The 12,386-nt window shown below is 43.8% G+C and overlaps 1 protein-coding gene across 1 annotated transcript in view; it reads right to left on the reverse strand.

Annotated features, from left to right (window-relative positions):
• Positions 1-12,386, reverse strand: part of ptprfb (protein tyrosine phosphatase receptor type Fb) — a 101,613-nt gene that overhangs the window by 43,675 nt on the left and 45,552 nt on the right. The window contains exons 7-12 of the mRNA XM_030775352.1: positions 9,751-9,861; positions 6,896-6,907; positions 3,599-3,868; positions 2,171-2,752; positions 1,754-1,887; positions 952-1,096 (exon numbers count right to left, since the gene is read on the reverse strand). Coding sequence (XP_030631212.1) covers positions 952-1,096; positions 1,754-1,887; positions 2,171-2,752; positions 3,599-3,868; positions 6,896-6,907; positions 9,751-9,861 — 1,254 coding nt within the window. The remainder of the gene's footprint in view (positions 1-951; positions 1,097-1,753; positions 1,888-2,170; positions 2,753-3,598; positions 3,869-6,895; positions 6,908-9,750; positions 9,862-12,386) is intronic.

Raw genomic sequence — 12,386 nt, forward strand, 5'->3', positions numbered from 1 at the left:
TCTCATCAGGAGGCCCTTAATCTGACGACAGCGGGAGAGCCACTACAAAGACATGACGAGACACCAGGTGACAAAAAATACAGCACCGGAGAACAGAATGTGGCTATGGATATTTACAGACTGAGACTAGAGTTTCAGGGGTCCTGACAGACAACTCTGAGATCAAAGGTGCTTTTCTCCATACTGAGTGATAGGTGATATGCCAAACTGGAATGTGAGACAGAGCTGAAGAGAGAGAGAGAGAGAGAGAGGGAGAGAGTGAGAGAGAGAGAGAGAGAGAAAGAGAGGGAGAGAGTGAGAGAGAGAGAAAGAGAGGGAGAGAGAGACATGCTCGGTGGTATGACTGTAATTCTCTAGGGGCATGTGCTGTCAGGTGGCACCGGTGGGTGTTTGGGGGGGGGGGGGGGGGGGGGGCGTAGCATCAGAAAGGCAGTAAGGCGCAAAGGGAGTGCAGAAACATGCTAAGTTGGAGACGAACAGCTTAACAGCATACACGCTCCCATTTTGTGCTGTCAGTGACAACACTCAAAAAAAAAAAAAAAGAAAAAAAAAAGAAAAAGACGTCCGTATATTCTTCTTCTTTGCCTTTTTCCAGGAGATGTTTGCTAGATCTTGAGAGTGACTGCCCCCCTCATCTCTATCCCTCAAACAGGTTCTACTGCTCTGGTTCTTCACATCACAAGGGTGATAAATCAGATCTATAGCCTTAAACTGAATCAAAATAATGGTTACAGATGCACAAGCATGCACAGAACGTACCTTTTGCCCTTGTCAATGAGCAAAGGTATTCCTTGGCTTAGAAGCTTGAAGTAATTAATTGCCAAGACAGCATTAAAAGGCTTGACAGAGGAGACTGGGGAGAAAAGTCTCTGTTCCCCTGAAAAGCTGTGGAGTAATTTCTCTTTTTTCTTTAGGGTTAGTGTATGGGAGAGTTGAAAGGAGAAAACTCACTGGACTGAGCGGTCCTGGCTTCAATAGGCTGCGTGTACACCCCCAAACCGTTCTCAGAGCGTGCTGCCAGGGAGAACTTATACAGCGTGTCTGGCTTAAGGCCTTCTACTGCGTAGGAACCAGCAGGGTCGAAGGTGACGTGGATCTGGGGGGGGGGCGGAGAGAGAACAAACATTATTTATTTATTTTTTTTCATAAATCTTTTTCTACTTCACCAACTTTTCAAAGACATTCTTATCTTGGACCAGTGACCCAGCTTACAGTTGTTCTCATTATCAGTTTCTGCTTCTGCATGTTTGCATTTGTATGCAGGCGCAGAGGCTGGTATCACGAGTGATCAGAGCGTGCTACAGGCATCTGTTCACAATGTGCTCAGAATTAACGTCTCCAGGAAACTCCTCCAAATGGCACAAGCATTTGGGTGAGAGTTTGAATTACTGTCACTAATCACAGATTACAATATTCCTTTTTTTTCCCGGCAAAAGAACAATCTTGATGACTAATTCTATCAATCGACTACAGACTGTTGCCTCGGGTTGTTTTGCTAAATGTCAATTTCAGCAATCTTTGTGTCACAGCCATCGCCCACAGCTACTGTGCAGGACACCCAATATCATCCTCTCTCTCTTGCTCTTATACACACACACACACACACACACACACACACACGGACGAAGCACTTACATATCCCCACCCAACATACACAGAGAGACAGAGAGGGGGAGAGAGAAGGAGGAGACTGAGAAACATGGAGTTGCTGTTGTCTCTTTATAGTTCATGGAATTTCAGTGAGCTATTGCACCTTGTCGTCTGAATTGGCCTCCCAGTACATGAGCTCATATTTGGTGATGGGATCCTGAACTGGCCAGAGCCACGTCAGCAAGATTCGCGTGTCCAGTTCAGCTTCAGCTTCAAAACTGGACGGCTGGGCTGGGACTGCAGAGCGCAGAGCACACAAGGTCAGGAGAAAAAAAAAAAACACAGAGGTCAGCAACAACAGTATTCCTGGCTGTTCTGCAGCACAGATTCTGGACACAGAATGTGCAGAGCAATGCAACCATACACGAGGCTCATAATAATGAAGAGAACATGAAGAAACTCAGTTCTGGAGCCCAGCAACTACTATATAAACAGACATGACTCATTCACTCACCAATGAATTATTTAACTCATTCACTTACATACCGTAACACCCACGTACACCCAGCCACAAACTGACCTCCTTGTTGGGTTTTCACTTGCAGCACGTCTGAAGGTGGTCCATCGCCCACAGAGGTGAAGCCAAGCACACGCAGGCTGTAGGTGATATCTGGGGTCAGGCCGGAGATGGTGGTGAGCAGGCTGTCGTCTGTGTTGTGCTTCTGCCAGGCGCTGAGCGGAGCGTTCAGGTTGGACGTGTAGTAGATGCGGTAGCCCCTGATCTGTCCATTGGGCTCCTCTGGAGGCTCCCACTGCACCAGCATGGTGCTGGCGCTTAGCATTCGCGCCTGGACCCGAAGCGGAGGTGAGGACGGCGCCTGCTCCCCCGTGCGCGTCTCCACGGGGTCGCTGGGGGGCCCGCGTCCGATGTTGTTGACGGCCATGACGCGGAACTCGTACTCGGAGTACGGGCTGAGGCCACCGATGCTATAGCGTGTGGTGGCCACGCCGTCCACCTCCTGGAAGCCACTGTCTGAGGCCTTGGCGCGGTACTGGATCATGTAATAGGACACAGGCTCTGGGTTGCCTGAGTCCCATGTCAGAGTAACGCTGGTGGCGGTGGTCTCGGTCACAGTGAGCGAGGTGGGGGGCTTTGGAAGAGCTGGGAACAGAGAGAAGAAATGCTCTATACTCTCGTAAACTGCTTGGTAAAAACTTGGCCTGATAAGACAAACAGTCTACCTGGTCTATAATAGGAAGAGACGGAGAGGGAGAGAGAGGGAGCGAGAGAAAGAGAGAGAGAGAGAGAGAGAGAGAGAGAGAGAGAGAGAGAGAGAGAGAGAGAGAGAGAAAGAGCGGCGCAGAGAGATAGATAGTGACGCAATCTCGTCATTGTGTCTTTAAGATTTGTGGCTGGAGTCCAGATAAACGCCTGTGACATTCTCAGAGTCCGTATTGATTGGTGAAGTGCAAAGTGCAATCGATAGAGACAGCAGCTGATAATGCAGGCTGATCCTGTGAGCATGCAGCCATGGTGACAAAGCTGCACTTCTGGCAGACCCGTCTGTGTGTGTGTGTGTGTGTGTGTGTGTGTGTACACAGCCTGGTGGGACTGGGCTCACAGAGACTGCTCCAGACATCTGGTCTGGGCAAACACATGCTCAGAATGATCTACAGAGCAAGCAAAGCCTTTCATTTTTCTCCCACGATCCCACAGTAAAACACGGGAAGTCCCCAAAAGCTCACAGTCAACAGCGGGCAAGTGTGTGTGTGTGTGTGCGTTTTAACTTTGTAGATTTGCCCCTGTTCTTATATCTAAAGTCAAACTTTGGTGAATGGCGAAGAGCATCATTATCTTCAAAGATATGTCTTGCAGTGCTTGTATGTGGAGAAAACAACAACAAACAAAACAAAAAACGACATTTATACCTCAGTGCTAATTAGCTAAATTTGTATCAAAAGTGGTGTCTGTATTTTCTGTTCTGGTGCTCTAAGGAGAACGCCTTACCTTTGACCGAGACCTGTGCTGTAGACTCGATCATGCCCAGAGAGGAGATAGCCACGCAGGTGTAGTTGGCAGACTGACGGATGTTGGTTAGCTCCAGCACGTTACGGCCTATGGGCATCTCCTCCTCTTTGGTCAGTTCCACCTCGCCCGCCATCCACTTTACATATGGCATGGGAGCACCCACGGCCACACACGTGAGGTTAACGCTGCCACCTGGCATCACCTCGTGATTGGTTGGGGGGATAGAGAAGCGAGGTGGGACTCGCCGCACTGGCAGAGAGAAAAGAGGAGACGTGTGAGGGATGGATGTGGTTTTGGGTAAAAACAAGGACTAGCATTTGGATGCTTTGAACTGCTTTACAATGAAGTTTTCATTCATGAACGAAAATAAAAGCACAAGCCCATAAAGGGTGACGTAAAGGTGAAAAATAATAATAACATGTATCAGATCTGACAACATGTGACGTTGAAGCTGACAATAAAAAAAAAAGAAAGTGCTGACAAAAGAATTGATCTGCAGACACATCTTTGGACAAAGAAAAGAAAAACAACAACAACAAAAAAAAAAAACAGCAGCAACATCATAACATCAAAACGATCCTGACTATTCATACAAAAGGAGGATGTCCATAATACAAGAAAAGATAAGAAGCAGTCTGATAGCATTTTGAGCTTTTGAAATTTGCCGCACATTGAAGCGAGTGAATTGAGTTTTCAGGTGGATTCTGTTATAAAAAGTGAGGCAGATTGTAAACAGTAGCCTGTAGGGTTCTCTTTGAGAGCTCATCACATGGCACAAGCCTGTGCCTGAAGATTTACTGACTTGATTCAGACCTTGTCACAGACTCCATGGGATCTGTATTGTTCCCACAGCCCTCTCTCTCGCTTTGTCAAGCTCTGATATGCAGATAAGCTGACATTAAAAGGGGTTCCCATGGTGACGAAAAGGGCCCGTTGACGTCGTCCGGGGATGGGTGGAGAAAGCGCAGAACTATCAGTGTGAAGGCTGTATTTTAATATTTTAAGGTTGCCCTGACATAGAAAGCCTTGACAAACCATGTAGAGCTCATTTTACCACCACTGACAAACATTCTCACAGAACTAAAAAAGACACGCAACCTGATAAAACTCACAAATGTTTCCAAATTAAGTTTGTTTGTTTTTTTTTCTTTTTGAGATGCTCTGAAAAAGGTGTTGTTTTTCTATCGATATTTTACACTGTACTAGACACTTTGCCATGAGAATAAGATAATGCCAGTATGGCAGGGTAACCTCAGCAACACCTTGCTGACGAAAAAAAAAAAAAAAAAGTACGTACTGTTGAAAACCTTGAAGGGTCCTTAAATTTTCATGTTCATTTTTATTACCGTGGAGCAAACACGCTGTCTGTTGAGGGAGCAAGAAGCGCTGTTTCTGTGAGACTCTTTTCTTGTCCTTTTAAAATGAGGAACACAATAAAGCAGGACACTAAACAGATTTTTCTCTGCCTATTTGTGTTAATGCACTTCTGCCTCCTGTGTCTCCAAGGAGAAATGGCATAAAGCGATAATTGGTTTCTGCACCAGTCCCCGTGAAAATGGATTTTTCAAGTATGCGTTATTTCTCTCTTTTTTTGGGGGGGGGGGGGGCGTTAATATGCCCAGATAGTCATTATGGCTACGCTTGTTATCCTCCTCATTATGGCTCTGTGCTGAAAAGCCACAGCCACACCTTTTGAAATTCTTCACTTCTTCTTCTTCTTCTTAAAATTAGCAGAAAATGAAAATAATAGCAAACCAGAGAACGAGAGAGAGAGTGAAAGAGTTTACGTAGCAAACATTACATGGGAATACTTGAGGCAAAAGCATATAAGATTCTACCCAGATTCATTTCATTTGTCCTCTACCTGATGTAACGTCCAAGGACATTGACCAAATGTGTGTCGTATTTCTGTTAACATGGTATAGGTTAATGTTCACAAGAGAAACAGATCTCAAGAGCACGGGCGGGGGGTGGGGTGGGGGGGGGGGGGTCATGCATTCTTAAAACACCTGTTACACTGACAATAAGTAACATCTGCACACACAATATTGTAAAATAGCAAATTATACAAATTTGCTGTGTTTCGGTTCATAATCATGCTCTTGAATGTTGACAGCAAACAGGAAGCATGACACGCCACTGAGAGAGGAGCATCAGCACAACATGTTTTGGGAGGGTTTTTTTTTTTTTTTTTTTTTTTTGTGGGGTGGGGTGTGGGGGTGGGAGTAGACAGACTGATCTAGCAAAGCATGCATGATCAATGGGAAGGGAGAGGTCACTCAAAAGGTCAACACTGAGAAGGCTGTCAAAGACACACGGCAATGTAATACCAATCAGTGACCCGCTATTAGATGGTAGTTGATCTTAACCGGACAGAATGGGTTGCTGGGACACACTGGTCAAGGACACTGATGGTCACTGACCATAGCATCAAATCTTTCCATAAAACCTGTAATTTTTCCCAAGAGGATCAAAAGTCAAACAAGACACGGACTTGTCAAGTCAAGACAGGTCAATACGCCGAGCACATCAACTCAACGACCTGATTTGGCCCTCCTCCTCCTTGAGACAGAGAACTCGTTGATGTGTCAGGGTGGCTCAAGCTTAATATTCTGAATTATTTATTGTGTGCGGTTAGGCTTTAAAGAGTCTATGAAACACGAGGACTACAGCACAGGTAATTGTTATCGATTGTCCGCTAGTCTCTCCCGCTAAGAGGTCTCAGTAAAAGGCTTCAGGCATTATCATAACCGCATAACATCTGAAAACAATCATACTCCGGCATGTTCGACAGACGCTACTTCAGTCTGAGACAGCAAATTCACATGAGAGTACTGCACAATGGACGATGTGAAATTTAGTGTCTAGATTTACACATACAAATGTATGTTAGACCTAAAAGTACCGGACTGTATAGACCAAAAGCTTGATTCAGAGCGGCGATGAACAACGGGGCAGTGTCGAGAACTAGGGAACACAGTAATGGCAGCAGCTTTGTATGTCTGTGAAACACACAAAGCGGTGCACTGGGGTTACAAGCGCGCATCAGGCTCATGCAAGCATTCCGGAAGCTGGCACATTAAACACGGGGACTCAGAGTAAAGTATGATTACAACAAGAAAGGACTGAAAAAGGATTTCAGAAAAAGGCCAGTTGCTCTGATTTGGAGAGAAACAGAGAGGGCGAGGGAGAGAAAGACAGACAGACAGACAAAGAGCGAACAATAACAGAGTCTGAGATCTGCAGAGAAGGGGTTCGTAGTGAAAAAAGACCAACCTTCCCGTGGTTCTGAGAGATGAGTTTGGTGAGTAGATGGGAGATGGGGATGGGGATTGAAAATGGAACAAAATCAAAAACAAAAGATGGAGACAACAGAGAGGGAGAGAGAGTGAAACAGACATGTCATGAGCTTATCCCCAACAGTGAGAAAATGTAATGGAAACCCACACCTGACACACAAAGACTCTGCCATATTCATGAAAAGCTAAATAGCTAGGTAGACAGACAAAGCTAGATAAAAGCTAGACCATCATATTAGGAGTCTCAAATCTTTTTTTTTTCCATTTAGTTATAGGTTACGCTATTTTGAATGCTCTGTATACGAAGGAGCTTTAACATTACTGTAAGTATAATGTGTCTCCTGCTCAACAGGCTCTATTCTCTAATTATCTGTATACATAGAGTGTCTGTGCAACTGATCAACTAATGGGACCATCAGCTAATGGAACCAGACACAGCAGATTAACATGTTACGACGGAGATAATGTAGAATGTAAATTTTGTTCTGTAACTTCTCAGCAGGGTCACAGGAAGTTCCAGGATACAAAAAATATATTCACTGTTTTATGTACAGGCCTTTATTCTCGACTTCACGCCTATAAACACGAACAAACGTGGACACAAATACGTGTACGTGCACACACGCACACACACACGCACGCACACACACACGCACACACACACACACACACACACACACACACACACACACAAACACACACACACACACAAACACACACACACAGTAAGAAGGCAACAGAGGATGAAGTGCAAGCTTCCCGAATCCTCATCTGTTTGCTGACAGCTGTGTAGGGAGAGGGAGAGGAGCAGACAGTAAATGACATCCTTCCAATTGAGAAAAAGAAGAGGCTGATGAATGAGCATTCACATGCAGACAGTACACATGACTCTGATTCCCCGGTTCCCCATGATGGAGCCTTCTGTCAGTGAGAGAGAGAGAGACGAGGGACAGTGCCAGACACTCCCAGAAATTCCTAGAGCTTAGAGGGGAGAAAAGCAGGTACTGAATGAATACACACAGAACCATGGAAACTCAGGAAGACCGAACGCCTGAACTCAGAGATACAGTGTGTGGCCACCAAGCAAATAACTGTGGATGAGATAATGAATGATATCACTAAACCATTATACTGCATCTATACATCAAGAGGGAGAGGAGAGGGATTAGTCATTTCACATGTATACACTACAGAACTGAGTGAGCACACTCGCACAAGTGACAAATAATACTATTCAGCTGGTCGCATGGCAACAGTTATGGGTGCAGTAACAGAAATGTTTTTTTTCTTTTCTTTTTTTTAATCGTTTCCAGTATCTTAGAGAACGTAGAAATATAGGATGCCAAAAAAAAAAAAAAAAATTATGTGAACAACGTACAAACATTTCATTATTTATATTTACTGTCAAACCAGGCATATTAGAGGCAACCTATCTATTCTTTTGTCCTTATTTGGCAACATATACATTTCTTTTAATTTTCTGTTGAAATGCTATTAAACTGAAGACTCCAACTCAAAGCATGCAAATAAATAAATAAATAAAACAAAATGAAAAAGAAAAGAAAAAAAAAAACCAAAACAAAACTCGTCCTAATTCAGATTCAAAGGCCTGCGCTTCAAGTTTATTAGCGTAGCCTTCATTTCACCTTTTCGCAGAATCCTGAAGATCGATCACACAATAGGAGAGTAGAGGTGTAAAGAAGGTGGATCCTGACTCTACAGTGAAAAGTTAAAAACAACAAAAAACCAAACACGGCTGGTGGTGTGGGAGCTGCATATGACAACACAGGTCCAAGCAGTCACTCTCTGCCTTTTATTTGGTTGTTTTGCTTGGCCATTTCTTTTCTGTCAAGCTGCCTGTGGTTGGCTTGAAATAAAAGTGTGTGGGAATCAACAATGGACTCTTAAGTCAACAGTCTTGTGTAAATTTAAATGTCCACTGAAGGTCTTCTGAAATTTAACTCTCTTCAAACTTCCTGCTGCTCTCCTTTAAAGGCTTAAATTGATCTGTTTTCCAATGCTATCTATCTTTTGAAAAGAGAAGGCAGAGGAGGAACCGTCTGAAAAACCTTGCGTGATAACTACTGGGTGGCACTAGCAGTGTCACTAGCTGCAGGCCATTTTGGCAAACTGCCATTCACCCCCTATGATTACCTGTATGGAAAAAACTGAGGGTTGACACCCATGACAAGAGCACTCCCGGGTTTCTGTTTAGTAGACAGTATTCTGTACATCACCAAATCCATGCTTTTATTGTGCGGGTGTCTTTGTTTACACTGTGTGAAGCTGGCTCTGCTTGGTTCATTTTACAGCAAAACTGAACAAATAATCCTTGTGTAATCAAAAGAGAGAGCACTGTTAACAGGACCCAAAGCAGAGATGATGTCAAAACTACGATCCTCTCAGCCTTTTGACCATCGAGAGATACTGGACTAACGTGAGGTTAAGAACTCGGGGCTGTGCTCCTGCGATGACTTTTTGGCTGGCCTTGGATTCACCCGTGGTACCAGCTCAATGCAGTGCTGGCGTTGCCTAGCTAAAAACACATCTAAAATGTTAAGCTTCCTTATACTAAATGTCAAACAAAGTTCAAACCAGGAGGAAAGAAAAGCAAAATTACAACATAGTCAAAACAAACACGACCGTGTGTGTATGCGAAACCATCTGTGCGGAAACAACATGAATCAAGCTTTTCATGGGGGTGACACCTGTTGCCGGTGGACAGAGGTGTGCTGTTAACTCAGCCAGGTTCTTATCAGAGACAGAGACAGAGAGAGAGAGAGATGGAGAAAGACAGAGAGATGGATGAATGGACAAACAGACAACCCTTACCTCGTACATAGAGGTTGGCAGGAGCAGAGTAACGTGTTCCTGCACTGTTCATAGCCACACACTCATATTTCCCCTGGTCCGACTCTTCGCTGTTCTCGATCTGTAGAGCGCCTGAAGAAAAAAAAAAAAAAAGGGAGATAAAGAAAAAAAAAAAAGAAAAGAAAAAGAGACAAGAAAATTAAAACTTGCTCAAGACTCAACAATTGTCCTCTTGCAAATTAAGTTGTGAGCAATCAGGGAACGCTCCTTTTACAAACGTTAGGGCACTTCCAGCGTCTGAAAGCTGTTGATTTCTCCTAAAGCTTACTAAATAAAGCAAAAACTGCTGATTTTGCAGGTTCATACATGTACAAATCAAACTATTTCCCTTGTTCTGTCAATATGTAGAAAAAGCTTACAGTACAATAATGTCAGACTTATGACATAAAGCCAATTAATGCTCAGCTCAAGACTTTATTAACAACACAAGTTATTTATGTACTCAGCCTATGAAAGGAATGCAGGACGACAAAAACACAGAGGTCAGCAATGCACATCTGGTAAAACCTTGTGGACTATAAAATAGCACTACACATTACTGTCATGGCCTTTTGTATGACGCTTGCGGTGCTTGGGCAATAAACTGGGCAGAAAAGTGCTGAGTGGGACAGCTATCTTTCATTCACTCTATCCGACATAACACCACACCGCATATCTGGATTTCATCTGCTCTACCATACTGACGTTAGAACAACGCCATTAAACAAAAATACCATGGGCAAAGACGGCCACCCATTTTAAATCGGATTCAGTGGTAAATCAGTGTAATTTTCACTTCAGGAGCGTTTGTAATGCAGATTAAAAAAAACGACTTTTCTCTAAAGAGAATTCTTGTTTCAAGTTTCAGAGAAAGGCCAAGCCCGCATACATTTATCAGTAACAACAAAGGGTTAACCGACAAAGATTCACGGAAGAAAACTTGTTGACTGAGAACAGAATTACCGCAACTGAACCAAAAAACAGCTGAAACGGAGCAACTCAGCCTTTTGTTTCCTCATCATAAAACTCCACAATCATTTCTGGCAATCCTTATATTGCTAATATTGCAATCGCTACATATCACATAATATTGTAATTGCCAAATAACCTATGTCTTAGATTTTAGTATTGTATGAATGAAAGCAACACGTCCTCAGACACCCCAGTCAACATGGACAAGAGGCAAAAATCGTTCCTTTTTTTCCTTTTCTCTCTCTTTTTTTTTTTTTTTTTAGCACAAATCGAGACACACCATTCAGCTGATTAAATTCTTTACTCTACGGCAATTAGTCAGCAGACATTGAACCTCTGTTACGTACCAAACAAGGTCTGTTGCTCTGCTGAAGTAAGATAACTTGCAAGGGCTCCAGCAAGGCTTAACAACACGAGTCACAACCTGCCTGTGCCTCTTCACTGCTACCACTCCCATGACTACTGTGGGAAAGCCGGGAAAAGGCTGTATCACTAACCTCAGCCTCTCTCAGAATTCAAGGGAAACTGATTGGTAGTGTTCCCTACACTGACAAGTAGCAAATTGCTAATCAATTCTAAGATTGCTTGGTGCTGATTGCCATCACCCCTCACTCTTGACAATATATCTGGCTTGAGTGCAGCTGGTGCAAGGACTACGGAACTGAAGTAAAGAAAAAATATAAATTCAGTTTGGCTGGTTGACTGGGAAATCTCTCAGTTTGTCCATCTCCTTAGCTTTGTACATTACACAAACTTGTTTAAGATGCTCTCCTAACCTTAGAAGATCGCGCATGATTATAGTCTTACCTTCCATCCACATTAAGTACTGCGTGAGTCCCTTGCTCTTTTTTCACACAGCACATGCAAATGAGATTACATGAACTGTGTGCATTCAAAATGATCTAACTGGCAATTCCAAAATTTGACATGATAGAAAAAATCATGCAGCGTGTAGAAGGTGGAGTACATAGGAGAATAAAATATGTTTGGGAGACAACACCATGTTTTATGGAGGTAAATGTAGAAAGAAACAAGTACAGCGGCGTGCGTGCACGTGTGAGCACATCTAAGATGGATCTGGTGCTGCGAACCAGTGAGCAAGTCAAATTCACGAGCACTCACAGAATCTCCCTGTCTCATGAATATGCCTCCTAGAAGCCTGTCATCTGCACCTGCCTGTCTGAACCCATTTTAATTCAAAAACCAATCAGGACCTCTAAAATAGTGGCCTTGCTTCCCTAAAAAGGGGCTAACAATTCTCAGCAGGAATAAAGCACATCCATGATGGGTTTCAGCCTCACTGAGGGACCAGCCTTGAACTCACTGGAGGCCAAAAAGGAAAAGAGTTCCTCCGAATTCAAAAGCGTGGAGACAGGAAAAAGGTGTCAACGTATACCCTCTTCTTCTGTCAATCTCTTTTTAATAACAGAATATAGAGCAGGGTCTGGTGAACCTCCTGACTGCCGAGGCTGGTCTCCGAGAATATAGTCCTCTTGATCTAAATCTAAGACTCATGCCTGGTGTGACCAAAATGAGGAGGAATATGGTGTTTGCCTGGGGCACCCATGGCTGGCTCATCTCAGTTCCAACTGAATCATAGCTCCATTCAAATAAGTAAGTGAGAGCGATTTTGTGTGTGTGTGGGG

This window comes from Chanos chanos, chromosome 5 (genome assembly GCF_902362185.1).
Source record: "Chanos chanos chromosome 5, fChaCha1.1, whole genome shotgun sequence".
Taxonomy (NCBI): domain Eukaryota; kingdom Metazoa; phylum Chordata; class Actinopteri; order Gonorynchiformes; family Chanidae; genus Chanos; species Chanos chanos.